The 17,777-nt window shown below is 42.8% G+C and overlaps 1 protein-coding gene across 8 annotated transcripts in view; it reads right to left on the bottom strand.

Annotated features, from left to right (window-relative positions):
- Window positions 1-1,062: 1,062 nt before the first annotated feature.
- The window catches only part of LeuRS-m (Leucyl-tRNA synthetase, mitochondrial), a 125,301-nt gene continuing 108,586 nt past the window's right edge, over window positions 1,063-17,777 (bottom strand). For 3 of the 8 annotated variants that reach the window (XM_055062001.2, XM_050193860.3, XM_055061998.2), the window contains 6 exons: window positions 14,867-14,957; window positions 12,534-12,691; window positions 11,417-11,494; window positions 1,911-2,066; window positions 1,765-1,833; window positions 1,063-1,634 (listed from right to left, as the gene is read on the bottom strand). In XM_055062001.2, coding sequence (XP_054917976.1) covers window positions 1,392-1,634; window positions 1,765-1,833; window positions 1,911-2,066; window positions 11,417-11,494; window positions 12,534-12,691; window positions 14,867-14,957 — 795 coding nt within the window. In that variant the 3' untranslated portion in view covers window positions 1,063-1,391. Of the gene's footprint in view, window positions 1,635-1,764; window positions 1,834-1,910; window positions 2,067-4,792; window positions 4,873-7,797; window positions 9,981-11,416; window positions 11,495-12,533; window positions 12,692-14,866; window positions 14,958-17,777 lie in introns of those variants that run through there. The other 5 variants (XM_072287061.1, XM_055061999.2, XM_055062000.2 and 2 more) reach the window with 5 other exon arrangements.

Here is a 17,777-nt window from a genome sequence, read left to right as displayed (position 1 = left end):
GGATCTCGCAAGCAAAGCTCCTTCGTTCATTTCAATGCAAAAGTCTCCTTTCTCTCAAACGCTCTCTTTTCATCAGAAGCCTTTTCCTCACTCTTTTCTGGACGCTTTATTTCATAATATAGCAGATTCCCATATGCGGCTGCTACTGGCCAAGAGCTGACATCAATCAAGGGTGTTTGGATCAGTGCGTTACCTCCTACTGTTACCGTGTACATTTACTGACGCAGTTTAATAAAAATGCTGAAGTAAGCAAAAATCGCCTTTCAAATTACGATAACTATGTACTTCCAGAAGACGCCAACTACCGTCTGCCCATGCTCGGCCACTGCTGCCCGCGTAGGAATTAAACTTTAGCCACTCTGCTTATTGATGTCTTAGTGTTGGGCCTTGCTAATTTCTAGTATTTTTGAACACTCAACTAGCCTCGAACCAAGTGAAACTTAAGGTCAAACTACACGCACGCTTGCCAGCGCGCGCTCACTCCTGGCCATTCCTATCCGTCGGTTGAGCACCACGTAGCACAGCCAAACAGAAGCATGAGAGTGCGAGTGCGCACTCTAGCTCTGTCATACACAATGCAAACGCTACAGTTGCATGTAGCTGCGGTCTGCTGTGTTGCATAGATACTGCGGCCGCCGCAGGGTGCCACAACGAGTCCACTGGCTGAGCGCATTGTGGCTTGCTGAGGACGACTGCATTTGGCAAGTTTGGCGCGTTGTAGGCACCAAAATTGTAAATAGTGGCGTCTACGGAACGTACACAATCAAATTTGAACTGCACACCACGGTGATGTTCAGTAGGTAGAGCATTGTGGGCACACCCCGCTCTGCCGTAGCCTTTACAATGCAAATCATTGAAGAAGGAGCGGAAGCACTGCGAATGGTATGTTTGCTGCAGAAAGTTCAACGCATTCAGCAGAAGTGCAGTTCTTGGCAATCAAAGTATTTCTTCAGATGTATTTCTAGACTTCGATAAAAAGTGGTTCAGGGCCCCTCTAACTGTTTATCTGTTCTGTGGAAGTTCTCACTGTATACTGAAACATCGAAGTACTTGGACATGGCATAGACAAGAAAGTGATTTGTTTTTTATTGCTGCAGAATGAGTTCTGTATTGGTGAATATGCCACACCCCTTGAGAGCAGAGCAAGTACAAGACATTTATTGTGTTGAAGTGTGCTATGTTCTGCCTGTAACTTAGACTCAAATGCAAATTAGGCAGAAATGCCAGCAAATCATGCTGTTCTTGCTAAAGGAGGCCCATTTTTAAGAATTTTAACACTAAAACCAGATGCTTTCTTTAGAGACACTGTCTGGTTGTTAATTAAGACAGGTGATTTTTATAAAACTTGATGCACTAATTATAAAATTATTGAATTTCTAGTTTCAAACGTCTCATTCAGCATGTCTTGAAGAAAGTACCTTCTGAGGTTCTTCAGTGTGTTTGCCTCGAGAGATAAATCTCAGTTCTGCTTTGTATGAAGGGTAGTGGTCAAACACAACACGAAATTTGGGCCACTTTTGCAAGCGATGACGCAGACTCTCGGATTCAATTGCCATTTGATACGCCGACTCCTTTGTCAGACGTTCGAAATCATGGCGTGGCAGCTGTATCCGCATTAAGTCGACATTGTCTTCCTGCAAATTAAGCACATCAGATCAGATTTCATGTTTCACTACTTACATTAAAATGCAACTGCTACCAGCTGCTGTCCAACTTATTGCACTATGTGCACAACAGTGAATGCTTTCTATTTGACTTGAATACCTTAATGAGAAGGTCTAGATTGAAGTTGGGGTCAACTTGTGGCCACAACTGTTCCATGAGAGGACGGTCCTGAGTGGAATGTACAAGGAAAATGACAAAAAGAAAAAGTAAAGCAATGGACACAATACACAAGAGTTAGTACTTACCACTTGATATTCAACATCTCTAAAGCGAGCAGCATCCGTAAATCCTGCCCAAAGCTCTGAAGCAAAATGAGGTGCCAGTGGTGCCAACATGAGCAGTAGAGCAGCAAGTGCACGCTCAAACTCTCGGCCAAATACCACTTCGCCTCGGTTCTTGTACTGCACAACAACATAATAGTGACACTAACATCAGGTTCAGTCTATTATTAAAAGGAAGGGCTTCATGATTACAAAGCACAATACACTGGTAAAAGATCAACATAAATATCTAAATGATTTTGTACAAGTACCCATTTGATGAATCCTAGAATTTTGAGAACAGAAAGCTACGCGTCTGGCCAGATTGCTTATTTATCATAGAGAGAGTGAATGGGAAAGGTTAATAAGTGGCAGTATTTCATTTGTGTGTACATTACTGCTCACAAGCTACTCTAAAAGAAGGCATACTCAACCATTCACCATGCACTGTGTGTGGCCTATACTGAGCCACCTGACTGCTTCCTCCATTTACATATTCACTTCACATATGCTTAGTTCAAGTGTGTCTGCAATACCTTTAAGGTGTGTAATGGTATGCATCTGCAATGAGTACAGAATCAAGTTAGAAGCTGGCAAGGGACATGCAATGCATGCAGGCCAGCATAAGAAGCCTTTGAATACTTGTGCAGGTTGTAAGTCCACAATGTTAATTGTGTCTAATCAATTATATTCAGGCAATGTGCGTGCATCCCGAACATACAGATGTGAAGCCTTTTTTTATTTGGCAAAATATTCCTGCCGCAACATTGTGCCTTGAGCTAGAAGAATACTGAATTGAAACCAGGGTGTCGGAACAAAATATTTTTTGTTTCGTTCCATTCTGGTTCTGCTCCGGTACGAAAACAGAGAATGATCTGCAATGGTTCATAATGTTTTTTGTTCGCGTGCAAAAATTTTCGAAGCGAAGTAATGATAAAAACATAGTATTTATTTCTTTAAGTAAGTGAATTATAAATTCCGAGATCACGCTTGATGCCTTGAGTCAAGGCACCGAGCACGATTTCGGAAGCGGCACATCATTGAGTGTACTCGCCAAAATGCGAGACCGCTGTTCCAATAAAAGGAACTTAAACGAATGATAAAACTTGGGTAACAAAGGGTTGAACCCATAGAAAACAAAACGATAAGCTCTTCAGCACGCAAGCCCTAGGTTTTGCTATGATGCCGACCTGCTAATGCACCGAGCGACTGCACCGAGTGACTGGCTTAGATTAGTGGAGCTATAGACCGGCTATCGCTCGCACTATCCCTATGCGAGATACGCGCTAATGCATACCCTTGAGAAACGCACTAATGCCGACGTCTGATGTCGGTTGTTTTGGATTGCCAACTTTCCCCGTTGAACCGAAAACCTATCAAAAATATTTCAATTTCACTCTGAAACAAAATAATAAATAACATTTTGGTTATGTTTTCATTCCGGTCAAAAATATTGTCCCCCCCCCCCCGTTCTGTTCTGACACACTGACGGATACTGAGGGGCTGAATATTTAGTCAAGTAACATCTTTATGAAGCCGAGGGAAGCACAGCAAAACTGAAAGGTAGTTTTACTGTAAATCTAATTATAAAGGATAGTTAAAAAATGAAAATAGGAATAAAAGTGAAAGAAAACAACTTTGGCATCAGTGTGAGCCAAACACATAATATTTACATGTGTACAGTGCTCTACCATTTAAGCTATAATGATGGCTGCACCTTCACCTATTTTCTTGGGTATTTATGTATGATCAGCTCAAATTAAAACACAAGAAGAAAACTAGAACATGCCTTAAACATGTATGTTGTCTTCATGTCCTATTGCTAAGTGTTCTATGGGCCCCCCTCCATAAAACAAACCCCATAAATAAGTATGATATGTGCTAGAAAACACAGAAACCAAAAGAAAAAGGTATTCTTTGTCTCTTTAAGCCTGTGTTTGTGTTTCAATTCATGCTGATAGTACTTACGTTTATAACCTAGCCCTGACAGTGTTAGCCAGTGTTACTCGTAGCCATGGCAGGGGATGTAGTATAAGCCGCAGGCATCATGTAGTACATGACCTTAGCAGGAGACAACTGACCTATACTAGTGTGACACCTCAAGGCGCCAAGGCTGCCAAAGTTGAGTCCCTTGTCATGCAGTAGGTAAGAAAAACGGGAACCAAGGGGCTTGATATTCAGATAACGACCACAACAATATAGTGTGCCTTCTTTAAGGTGGTCCTAACCTTAATCGTATTTCTGTATATTATTTTGTGTTGTCCTTAAAACATCCTACAAAGCCTAACTTCCATTGCAACATGCTGATTAAGTAGAGTATGAGGAGCTAGAGCATTGGCCTGGCTAAATAGCACTAGTATTTTTTTTACTTACCAAGACTTTTATCATGTAAATTTTCAGGGCGAACAGGGAATACATGAACTTGCCGATTTTCTGAACATGTCCAATTATAAACGTGTTCAATTACTCCACGAAAGCAATAGCTAATAAACACCACTCTAGAGCATCATACAAAGTTTTGATTTTTCAGATCCTGCTCGAATTCACTACACTGCAAACAATCACCACCATTGGGTACTTTCTGATTACGTGTATCATTGATTTCATGGCAAAGCAATATATTGTTGGCTTTCTGAATGCTTTGCGTAGTTAGGCTTCATAGCAAGCTTTTTTTTTTTTTTTTCTTCAAGATTTTAGTGGTCTCGAACTTGCAATTTGAATTGTTAAAGGAAGACTAAAAAGAAATAAGGTAATCTATACTGATAGGTTACACTTCTGGAAGTAAACACCAGCCAGTCTTTCCACAAGTGAAAACACGGCAAAAAAAAGAAAAGAAGAAAAAAGGGAAACATGGATTGTGACGTCACCTTGAAATTCATGCACCAGCTCCCAGTGACATTAGAGCTTTTTGCTGGGCTAGGTGGTTCATACCTCTTAGGGAAAGATACTGCACAAAGCAGACAGAGATGAGAGGGTAGAGACATAGACTAGCACAAATATTGAACTAACATTCTTGAGTGTTTTGCGTGGTACCTTTTCCTAAGCATCCCAGTGGCATCATCGGTTTTGACCAAAATTGCTTGGCAATAAAATGAACACGTGAATACATGAAAATATTGCAAAATGTGTAATCTCTGACTGATGCCAGTGATGCTGAAAATAAGATTCTTAATTTTTTGTGCCAATAATCAAGCATTTTATGCCCAAGACATGCTCAAAACAAATGCGCCACAATGCAAATTAATGTACAAGATCGGTACAGCCATCTTGTACCAAGCGAAAAATGGCTAATCTTGCATCTGAATTGCACGAAAATTCACCATTCTTAAGGGGGGGGGGACACAATGTAGAAGTGTCAGTGAGATTTTAATTAAATTTTAAGGGCAAATTTACACTGTTATTATAAGCCTGTAGACCCGATATTAATCATCTCTGTTAATTTTTGAACTTATTGCTGGTACAGTAGACCCGTTAACTCGACTCCGATTAATTCTATTTTTGGGCTAATTCAATCCTGACGGGAAGTCCTGGCCTACGCCTACGCATTTCTATGGGCCCAAACTTTTGTTTCTATCCTACAGAATTCGTGTTTGCCGGGTAATTCGAACTTGACCAGCCAGCACGCACGCGCCGGCCTGTTGTACGCTCCTGACAGTGAAGTTTCCCGGCGACGGCCGCGCCACCTGTAGCGTCGAAAGCGCAACTCTGGTACTGATCAAACTTCAGTCGACGGCGTAGTGGCGCACGTATTGTTGTTATGACCGCGTATGATTCGAAACTTCTGAACCACGTGCGCCACCGTCCTACGAGTAAACGTTCCCATACCGCTTTTTTACGATGGCAAATGTGCAAGACATCGAAAACAGCCCAGGAAGAAGAGCGTGGGGATGGTGGTACTGCTGCGTCAAAGGCTGTAACGGCCGTGCAGGACCGCCTTCTCTCCGACTCTACAGATTTTCTGGCCGGCCGTGGTTTTGTGCTCGCGCTTCCTTCCTGGAGGATCGCACTAGGAAGTATTGTAGTCAGTAGACTGAAGGTTTTGGTCAAGAAAGAATCTTGCTGCGCAGCCGGCTTACATATTTTAGCAAATTCTCCATATCCTTTAGAGCTATTTATTTTCCTGTATACGAGGCGTACTGCGTGGTGGCGGCAGGTGTTCTGGCTTGCATGAGTCGCTCAGCACTTCACGCTGTGTTGCCGGATACGGTCACCCGAGTCTTGGCGGCCGGAGCGGCCCAAGCTTCGTCGTGCCGGTACCTCGGCAGTTGTAAACAAAGTACTGCGGTTGCTTGTCAGAACATAGCAGTCTGATAAAATTTTTGTGCAAGTTGTTTAAAAGAGCCTTTTAGTAATTCTAAAAGATATGGCGCCTATCATCCCTGGCCAATGAGGCTTTGCAAGCGTGTCAAAACAGCACCACGGAAGGACACGTTTTGTCTACGGTACGGGTCTACGGTAACTCAAATGGTTGGATAAGAACACCTATGGTTTAGTTTGTAGCAATTGCTACGAACGGGTGGACATTCGATTTTCCCTTCTTTAATTACTTCTCTCCACCTTGCGGGTTTCTGCGGAACTATGACGTCAAACTCTTGCCTTTGCTTCGTGTTGTCCACAAATTCGACTTCGCCCTGCCATCTGCTAGCCGCCTGGTTAGTTCATATGGTAGAGCGGCTGCCCCGGAAAGGCGGTGGTCGCGGGTTCGAGTCCCTGACCAGGACGAATTTTTCTTCAACTTTGAGGCTTTTCTTTCGAGGCACCTGTTTGGGTTTCCTTTGTAGCAATTGCTACGAACAGGTGGATGTCTGATTTTCCCTTCTTTACCTACGCATAACGCTTAATAAGCTCTGCCATGCCTGCACACTCAATTGAGCTGCTTGATCAAAGCATAATATGATATTTGAGTGTACTCAGGCTAGAGATACGCTGAAGTTGTGTTTGCCTTGGTGGAAGTGACACTTCTCATGATTCAGTTATTATGATATGACTAATAAAAAAATCGGGGCCCTCGGTTAACTTCCTTTCTTCTCGTTTACTTCGCCAGCACAGTCACAACGGCGGTTTCTTTCACGCTGTGAACGTGCCCGGCAGCATAGAGGTTTTCCACTTTATGACGAATGGCAGGGCGTATCCGACCGTCTAAAATTAAGATTGGTCTGAAGCCACACAGCAAAACTTGCGCCATTTAAATCGTTTCAAAACAAGCATGCACAAGCGATCACGTTGGCAGATCCGCGTGAGCAGCGTTAGTAGCGTGGTCCGTCAGTGTCAGTTTTGACGGAAGGTGCCGCAAGAGGCGCTGACGATCGCTGCTCGGACGCGCCGCCTGGGCAGTGTCAGGAGCGTATAGTGACCCAAAAGCGACCTCCTTAGTGGCAGCTTCTGCCTCGGCGGAGCTTAGGGGACGTGAATGCACTGAACACACGTCATCTCCAGTCAAAAATTCTTACTTTCAGCTTGTCCTAGGAATATTTTCAAGCAATAACCGTCGCTCACCATGTCTTATTACTGTACTTACCCGATTCTAACGCGTGCCCTTTTTCTTTTTCGTGAAAATTGGACCAAAATTTGCCTGCACGGTGCAATCGGATACGAAACCCAAACCGCCTGTGCGGCGTTCGTATGCTCTACCTCATAGCACGAATGTACCGCGGCGAAGCTGACTTTAGAAAACCGGCTGCCATTGTACAACACGTATTAGAACGACAGAAAGCTGAGCTAGTTAGTAAGGATTCATAATGCAAAAAAGGGGTAAGGCGTGCAGACACGGTCACAAGAGAAGAGAAGTGGACAACACGAACGCCGCGTTCGTGTTGTCCACTTTTCTTGTGTCCGTGTCTGTACGCCTTACCCCTTTTTATGCATTATGAACACATATTAAAAGTCTTGTCAATTTTTCTTGCTAAAAAAATGAGGTGCGCATTAGATTTATACCTTGTTTAGGAGCGTTAATGTCATTTCTACTTTGCACACACAGAAAGTGTGTGCAACACATTCCCTTTGATTCGGGAATGTGTTACGACACGGGCAAATACAGCCAAATGAATCGGTAGAGTGTTTTGGCGTATTTTATGCATCCTTTTTAATTCAAACCCCCGCATAATTCGATAAATTTCGCCGAACCCGTCCGGGTAAAATTAACCGAAGTTCACTATATAAAGCTTGAACGAGCATGTTTGATTGGGAAAACGATTGTTTGGAAATTTAAGGATGGCTTGCAATATTTAAGCATGGTTTGCGAGATTTTCTCTGCAGGACCCAGCATATCCAACAATAAGGTTACTTTTCTATATTTTATTGTTTTCTGTAAAGAAAGCAATTCAAGTAACATTACTACATTCTGCCTTCCGTCATGCCTTGAAATTTTTTTTCTTACTTGAAACAATCTAAAGTTAAAGCACATATGCCCACAGCCCATTCTAGAATATTATTCCAGAAAATAGTGGAAAATTAAGTACCGGGTGTGAGAGGTATTTGAGAAAATAACGACGATTAAAAGAAAAGTAACAAGGGTTCAGACATGTTTGCACCAAATTTTGTAGACTCATCATTTCACTGTTATTCTCAAAAGCTGTCCTGTATAATCACCTACAGCCTAATTCATTGAATAGGCAGCCTCAAAAACAGCTGCACGCTAGGATCAGATGGTGCATGTTGATGTTTTACCATTTCATTTACAACAGACCTTGTGCTAAACCTGCTACCATCAAATGGCGATCCTGCAAGCATTCGACATGTCAAAAGGGAGTTGCAGGAGAGCAGCAGGCTACAACTGCACACCCCACACAAAAAGAGCACCAGTGCAGCTAAATCAAGCTCATGACGTCATGCTACAAAGTACGTTTATGAAAGAGTGCTTTATGCAAAAAGAGTAAATAGTTAACTCGCCACAGGTAGTGAAAATACGAAAGCAAATGCACAAGTTATCACTGCTTTGCAATGTCAACTATGCTGATTACCAACACTAAGTAAGCCTTATTTTATGTGTGCGTGTTTGACAGGCCACAGACTAGTGAAGACAGAGTATTAGTATGCAAGCGGCCAGTTGCCAATATGCCTTTTTCATGGTGTGATGGCGCGTGTGCCTTGCCCTAGTGGATTAGTCGCAAAACGTTTTGTAAGGGACGTGCGCGCGGCTGCACGGCCTGCTATCAGGGGAAACTCCCTAGGTAAAAGAAAAATGCACCGAAAATGCCGAAAACGTGTTGACTGCAACTCCACTTTAAAACAGAAAGCGGCCAGGGCTTCGTCCAGACTGCACCATGAACCACGTAATTGGCGCCTTGCATTGATGGCTAGCAAATTTATCGATAAACCCCTGCACTACACTTGGGCAACACTTCAAGAACATCACATTGCCGACAGTCTTCTTGCAGCGTTAGCCCTCTCTTGCTGGTGGTGGCAGCACCTGTCTAACTCCAGGTACTTGTTTAACGTGCAGTAACACTGGGTCAATACGAGACTGACAAGAAGCTGACATCAACTATTCAGCACAGTGTGTTGCTGAGACCATTCTTATTCTAATAGGCCGACAACAATGCAACCGATGGGTGCGAGTTGTTGTAGTGCAACAGGCTTTCTTGTTGACGACAACGACAAAATCAGCCTGCCGACCATGACCGCTTGACTGAAGCCCGCGCGATCGGCCATCGAACTGACAATGCGATAGCCACAGTGCCTTGAGTGGAAACATGCCTTCGAAGTTGAAATGCCCAAGCTTCAGTCCTCTCAAGCTGTGCACATGAAGTATGAGCCAATGTTGACCCCATTTAGTGAAGGTTGGGTTAATCCCGGCCCCGTCAAATTCGTGCACCTGCAACTGATGGACCTGAACTTAAAAATAAGTGGTTACGATGAAGGAAACTGCTCTTTTAGTTCACTTGTGGCAATATAGCAATTAGATATCAACTACTGTTCACTTTGCACAGCGCATCCACAATAAGCGGCAACTGGTGACAGCGCTGTGCCAACATTTGTACATACGTCATGGCTGTTCCCAAAGGCTACCAGTCACATTTGCAAGCATAGCTGGGTAGGTCTGTACGTGTTGTTATGCTGAAACATTTAATTCCAGAGAAGAACTGTTTACCTCTGCGTCAAACGGGACAGACAGAGCGTTCGGTACAGCAGCACAAACTTGCTCAGTTACCAACGGTGTCAGTGATGGCATCCCCGTTTTCGCAAGAGAACTACACGGCTTATGAATGAGTGCTTAAGCTGAGCACACCTTTCCCTAATAATAGCTTATGACACGTGAAAACTGTGAGTACGATGAAGGTAAAGAAAAGCGAAAACCAGTAATAACAGCCCATAATATATGTGTCTGGATCACAGTTGCCATTGTTTAAGTGGCTCGACCGCTCATTTTGACTCATCTCAGGGTGCCACAGCGCGGCTCATATGCGCAGATATGTTTGTTTTGCTATGTTCCGACATTATTTCATATCAGTGAGGCACTGTTTCCACAATATTCAAAGGTAACGAGCTGTGGATGTAGATGTAAACAAATGCACCGCTTTGGCAAATACGACGTGGAAGGCTGCGTTCGTAGACTTCTTGAATTTGCGAAATGTCTAATGATAACGTAAAATGAATACAAAAAGCGAGGTGCTTGTTTGTTGTAACGCAGTTACAACAAACCGCGTCGGCATATGGAACTCGGCGTAACCATATCAGCTGCGCTGTTAGCACAACAATGCACTCAGGCCTGATCACCCAGTAGTCAACGAGTGCTACATGATTTCCAGGAACGATATACTGCCCCGGAGAAGCTATTAATAATTAATCGCAATACACAAAACACACAACCGATGCATACTCAACATGGACACAGGTACACAAATCAACCGGCGAAAGCCCTGGCACCCTTCCAAAACATTTCCAGTGGCGTGCGGCAGAGGGCAGCACAGGAACATGAAAAAGGCGGATTAGTGAGAGTGCCTTGCCATAAAAAAGTGTGCATGCAATTTATCGGCCATGTGCATCCACAATGGCGAGTGGCAGTAGTTTGCACTGCATATTCATTTCCGTAAACTCACGAATGACCACCTGCAGGTAGACTGTTACTCTGAACAAAATGCTGTAGACAGTGGATTTAATACACATAGAGACATACTGGTTGGTATAATAGTGTCACTAGTATGGAGTGTTGCAACTATGACCTTACACCATTCGAGCACGTACAACTGAAAAAAAAAAAAGAGAGAGAGGGGGAGGGGGGCTCAGGACTGTGAAAGGATGTGTGAAAGCACTTATCCAGCCTATGCTTAACAGGCCATAAAGCTATTCTATTTTAGCTGAATTTGTCATTTTTGAACCTCCTAATTCCTGCAGATGAATTGGTAAGAACTGCTAAGAAAAACATGGCTGCACATTTTAATAATTCATGGAGAAGTCCACCAACCAAGATAGAAATGCGTGTGATGCCAAACATGCACAACAGGACTGTATTCTCACAGTCACAGGCATAAAAGTAATAAAATATTGCTTACCCGCAAATGTTTTGTATATATCTGGAGGTCCTTGATGACTAGGTTGAGTTGCCGCGTTACATTGTACATGAACGTCACCTGCATAAAGGTGGTGCCCAACACACTTGCAGGTCATTTCTTTAGCTACAAAGGAATTGTGAACCATTCTTCAACCCAGATATCTATATTACACAGGGCCAGAAACAATGAAAAACCAAGTAGGTAAAACATGTTATCATGCAAAACTGCAAAACATTGCAGTTATTAAGAACTCCACATATCTTTAGTGCATATGCGCTGTGATTCAGCGCAGACTGTTCAATATTCACAGGAAAAGGGCTCAGAGTACTTAAGTATGTAAGCAACAACGAAGGAATACCTTCATCATGTATAAAAGGAAGTGCCATAATGTCATTAAAGGGGTCCTGAAACACTTTTCTAACTAATCATAGAATGACCTCACTATTAATGTATTTCGTCTCTTGAATCTCCAGTCTCAAACTTTTTGAAAGCCAAGTAAGGCATAGTTGGCATAGTTATCACCCCGATGAGTGGCTTTCTCTCTCCTTTTGCCTCCACTAGCACGCTGAAAGCTGTGCAGGGGAGAAGCCAAGGGGGCAAAGTGCTGGCCAGAAGTTGAGTGTCTTGGTGGTGAGAGGGCTCATTGTGGCACCCAATGGTGTCCAGGGTAGACTACGCTACACAGCATGTCGCTGCTATTTCTGAGGCCACCCACCGCAGATGCAGCTACGTGCAACTGTCTTGTGCAGACTGGCAGTGCAAAGATTAAATTATTTTTCTGTCTTTTTGAGATTGCAGACCTACATATTTTTCATTTATTTACCTCGAAATTAGCAATAGTAGTATTACTGAGAATGTTCTCATGATCATGAAATCAGCCAATAGCCGTTGGTGAGCTTTGCTGATTGTGATGACATTGCTAAGGTGAGAGCAAGTGATTTTCACTGTTTGTGACATGAGATTGTAAATTTCCTGATGCATGCAGTGTAGTAATATTCAGCTCACACGTTCACAGAAGCTTCTTCTACAGATTGGCAACATTTTCTTACTGTGTTCAAAAAGTGTTTCAGGACCCCGTTAGGAAATAAGAGAGAGAGAGAGAGAGTAAAGACATTACATTTTTTACATGGTGATTTCTGCCCTCGTAGTAGTATGCTTCTCGGTCTGCAAATTCTGGACTTGACTGTGCCTCCTCCAGTGATCGATGCACACTATTCCGGAAATCATGCACAGTCAGCCACAGACGCTCCTGCCAGCTGACAATTCCACGAAATGCTGCAGCAAAGTACCATTGCACTCAGAGAAGAAATGGTGGCAAGATTTGTGCTAGACACGGTGCACTAGCAAATTTTCTTCCAACAGTTGTTAGTGTCTCTTGAAGGGTTGTTTGAATTATCATCCTCCTCCTGATGACTACTGCAGGGTGGAAGCATCGCTCAGCAATCTCCAATTACTCCTGTCTACCATTTACAGACTCCAACCTATGCCTACAAATTTACTAATTGTACTACACCACCTAATCCACTGCTGCCCTAAAATGCACTTCTCTTCCTTTGTCACCCATTCTGTTAGACTAATCCAACTCCACTTCTTCCTGTTAATGTAAACTAGAATATCAGCTGTGTGTGCTTGCTCTCTACACCATACTGCCATCTTCCTGTCTATAAATGTCATGTCTATCATTTTCCGTTATATCATTCGTGCGGCATTTGCATACATTCTGCAAAACTTTACTACTACAAGGTGATGAAGTCAATGCCAGGGAAAAACAAAAAACAAAGAAAACCACAGTTCACAAATAATAGTGAGTAAAAGATACCTAAAAATATCCTAAAGAGGCTTGGATCATATACAGTTGACAGGTGAGAAGCATTAAAAGCAAAAGTTTGTCCCACAACGTCACGCATTCCCTTTTCTCAAGTGCTAATCCCCATGTGCACGTAGCCTGCATAGGCCCTTATAGCAATGTGAGAGTGTTGAAGAAATAAATCACAGCAGCACCCTTTCCTTTGTTTTTTCAGTGTGGCGAGTCAGTGCTCCCACCACGATGGTTTCACATGCCACTTCCTACAGAGTTTCTTGCAATCGGAAGCACAGCGCTTTCAAAACAAACAGCACAGCACTGCTTTGAAATATTAACCTTTTGTAGGGCTTTATGTCATAACAAAAGATGTTTAGGCTCTACCATGCAGAAAGGGCTGCACAAAACCAAGGACTGGGCAAAGGCATTTAATAAGATCAGTGGACACAAATGCAAACTACAGTACTACAGAATAAATTTCAATGCAATGATGGTTCACAAAAGTGCCCTGCAACATATATTGATTCATTCATTCATGTGGCTTGATATCCCAAAGTAACAAAGGAGTGATAAGATACTGTAGTAAAGGGCTCTGGATTAATTTTGACCACGTGGGCTCTCTAATGGGAACCCAAAGCATAGTGCACAAGTGTGTTTGTATTCCGTGCCATTTGAAATGTGGATGCATCTGTCAATAATCAAACTCGTGACCTTGCGCTTGGCAAAAGAATGCCATAGCAACTAAGCCAATGTAGCAGGCAAAACATACAGGGTCCTGAATATTTTGCTGTGCGTGTTCGAAAATAGATTTTCTGCTCACCGCTGCACTGTTCTTGCTCAAATTTTCCAGAACAATCGCGTTTTGGCGTTGACTTCATTTAGTATAACACTTGGCATAGTTAATTGTCTTGTTTTTAAGAAAAAAAAATTCAAGTTTGCATGCGCTTATGGGGATGCGAGCTGCTGTCGCGACAGCGCAAGCATAAACTTGTTTCACCGCCTGACGTCAGCTGCAGAAAGCAGCATTCCAGGGAGGGCTGCCGCCTGTTCCAGGAGCGGGCAACAAGTAGCAGCCCTTCCTGAAACGTTGCTTTCTGCAGCTGGCGGCAGGTGGCAGCACAAACTTATGCTTGCACTGTCGCGACAGCAGCTTGCGTTCCCGTAAGCGCAGGCAAATTTGCATTTTTTTTCTTAAAAACCAGGCAATTAACTGTGCGAAGTGTTATACTAAACGAAGCCAAAATGCAATCATTCTGCAAAATTTGAGCAAGAACAGTGCAGTGGTGAAGGCAACGCAGAATCTCTTTCAAACACCCACACCAAAATATTCAGGACCCTGTATATAGGGAAGACATGTCCTAATTAAACAAGTTGTCATGGTGTCACAGTGAAGTATACATTCATTCTAAAAATAAGAGCAGGATAGCATGAACTTGGACACTAAATGTATGTGTGTAGAACCATGTATTAGCTGACAGAAAACATTTTAGTGAATGTGAATAACAATATAAACTTGTGTTTTCTTTAGCCAAAAGAAGCAATAGCAGCAAAATAGCAAGAGAAAAACTAAAACATACAAGCATGCTACCTATATACAAGTATGTATAGCTCAAATTAGGCAAATGACAAGTGCCAAAGATTGAAATTACCAGGACTGGGCCATTTGTAGCGTGATGTTGGGGAGTAGGCACAGAGGATGAACAATCTAGTAGTGTCTATGCCATGTTCTGACACTATATCCTGCATTCACAAAACAAGCAAAAGATGTGAAAATTCCAAGAATCATGAAAGAAGCAACATTTTTTCTTCTCAATATTAAGCATGCAGTGAATTTACACTCTGCTGGTTTAAAAGATGGCAATAAATTCATCAACAGTCTGAGCAGGAGCCTCTATTCACAATGGGCATCAGCCCGTACTGCGACATCTACTGGAGTGGGAAATAACGCCGAAGGCACACATAATCTATAGGAAAAGGCCACATGGGCCACAAATGCCAAAAACAAAGTGTTTTAGAGGCTATGTAAGGCCTGTGCATTGTATACTATTTGTAACCACTGAACTAAATTAAGCTTCCTGCAACACTGCTGACACACATTTTGTTGTACATCACAAGTGAATAGTGACACTACACGGTATGAAGGCATCAATGTTCTCCTGGAGTCATATTTTCTTCCAGTAAACATTATTTGGTGAACTCATGCTGTACCTTTATGTTCTTTTTCTTACTCATAAAGACCACAATTTACTTACTCTCGGTTTGTGCATGCCTTCGGGCAATTGCATATTTTACAATACACATCCAAAACAAAACACCTTTTCACAATGCTTAGCTAAGAACCTGGAAAGTACAACTGTGCAAATGTGATAATGTTCTAAATAGAGGATGTAATATTTTAACACTGACATGAACACAATCCTAATACAATTCTGATTTATATTTCTTTATAGAAATACATCACTGGCTTCCATAGGAGTATTATGTTGGGGGTGCAACATGCAGAAACCAAAACAAATAAGCAACAGCAGCAACAACAACAAAAAGTATAAGAGCAAATCTTTATACAGTAGTTCACACAATTTACAATACTACAGCCCCACCATTAAATTTCTGGTGAAGACGTCTGGTGTGTAAAACATATGGGGTCAAATGAATTTAGAAGGCTATGTATGCTGAAGAGAAAAAAACATAGAAGTGATATGCACTAGCATGCAATAATTCAAGTCATGAAAGTATAAAAGTAAGGACACTGAACACTGCAGTATTAAAAAGCTTCATACATCAGGTTAAGGCAGGAAATCTATGGAAATAAACAGTGATAATTCTTTTCTAAATGATTCTGGATTGCAAACCTTTGTAATTCAGCCAGGAAGGTCACTTTAATCAGCTATAGCACATGATAAGGCTGACCTGTTAAAGGGTCCCTGAAACAATTTTTGTTGTGCCTAAGTGTACCATATAGGCATAAATACATGTGGTAAAACATTACAATTTGTAGCTCCTTTGAGCTGTTCCCTTCTACTTGTATTCTGTGCGGCCATGGCTATGTCCCGCCTCTTTTGTCATGACAATGTGTCGTAACACAATTATTGTCTACTTCCGGTTGATTTGAACCAACTGTGCTCCTGTATTTATTTTGTGAGGATCAAGATGCCTTCCCGTGCCTCATCCCCGGATCGTGCGTAGTACTTGGCTTGATCTCCGGGAACCGCCACCGTAACGGCAACATGGCGAACATGGCTAGCACGCTGGAGCTAATTTCCTGCGTGAACCATGCTTCTCCCTCCCAGGGTCGAGTCACTGTGCAAGCAAACGTCACCAGGACGCGCCCTGATTAGCCTCCTGAGTGGTGGCCCCCAGACACCCTCTCCACCCGAGCTCTCGTCCACTGAGCGCTTCATCATGCTTCATCGCCACGGTAGATGCTCACAAGCCCACAAGTTCGTTGCATGGGACCTTTGCTTTCGCGACTTCTCGTTCTTGCGCTTGGTGGACCAATACTTGGTTAGCCCTAGCACAGCAGACACACATACTCAATCAGTCTTGCGTTGAGTCTTTTTCCGTAAGCGCCATGACTGTCGCAGTGTGGTGCATTTCCACAATTTCCTATGCATTTTTCTTGTAAATGTGGTGACGGTAGCCTCAAAATAAAATTTATGTGCAGTGCTTGCATTTTCTACGGCATGCAGTCACTGCAATGTATTCCCTGCACAGACTGGCAGCACAAAATGTGAGCAATGGTTTGCCATTGCTACAGGTGCAGGTGGCAGGTGCAGGTGACATAACCCCTCTGCATTTTACCGGTAGCCATTGCCACTGCACTATTTTTAACTTTTGTCGCATTGTTTCGCACCCCTCCCCTTCCTTCAAGCAGTCTCGCACCTCTACCATAGAGCCCAGCTTTTTCAAAGAAACTCCTTATTCCACTCCTTTCTTCGCACACACAAATGCATGTGTACAGGCAACAGTTGCAGCAGACAATCAACAGTCTCAGGCGGAAGTATGCCATTCGTTGGAAGAAATGTCTACATTTATTGCATTCGTGTTTTCATTTTTCAGCCACAATACTTACTGCACATACACAGACTATTAAAAACAAGCTTAGTACAGTGGCATGCTTGAAGTAGTCCCGATGACATCATGTAAGCCAATCAGATTGCTCGCCCAAGTGACATCACTCACCCATTCTATGTAGAATGGGCAGAGGCAGGTGAAAACGTGGGAAGCTGTGCTGCTGTGATCTGTAGAAATGCAGATGTTTAAACCCAACAATAAATTACACAGTTTACGTAGAGCAATTAAATTCCGCCCTTGATGATCATGAGCACCTACCCTACCGACTCAGTGCATTTGTACGCAACCGTCATAAAGTAATTTCAGGGTACCTTTTTTGTAAATGACACAAGGTACAGTAAAGTTGGAAAAGGGTAAAGTTGTCTAGTGTTGACTGTAAACAATCTTGCAGAATAAACATAGCAGTGCAATTGTTCTTTGATGTTCAAGCAATTGGAGGCATAGTAAACACTTTATAGTGGTAACACCAGAATGCTTCTAGTAGTT

The sequence above is a fragment of the Dermacentor andersoni genome, chromosome 1 (genome assembly GCF_023375885.2).
Source record: "Dermacentor andersoni chromosome 1, qqDerAnde1_hic_scaffold, whole genome shotgun sequence".
Lineage (NCBI taxonomy): Eukaryota > Metazoa > Arthropoda > Arachnida > Ixodida > Ixodidae > Dermacentor > Dermacentor andersoni.
The sequence above is the reverse complement of the archived record's forward strand: the minus strand, read 5'-3'. Positions and strand labels throughout refer to the sequence as shown.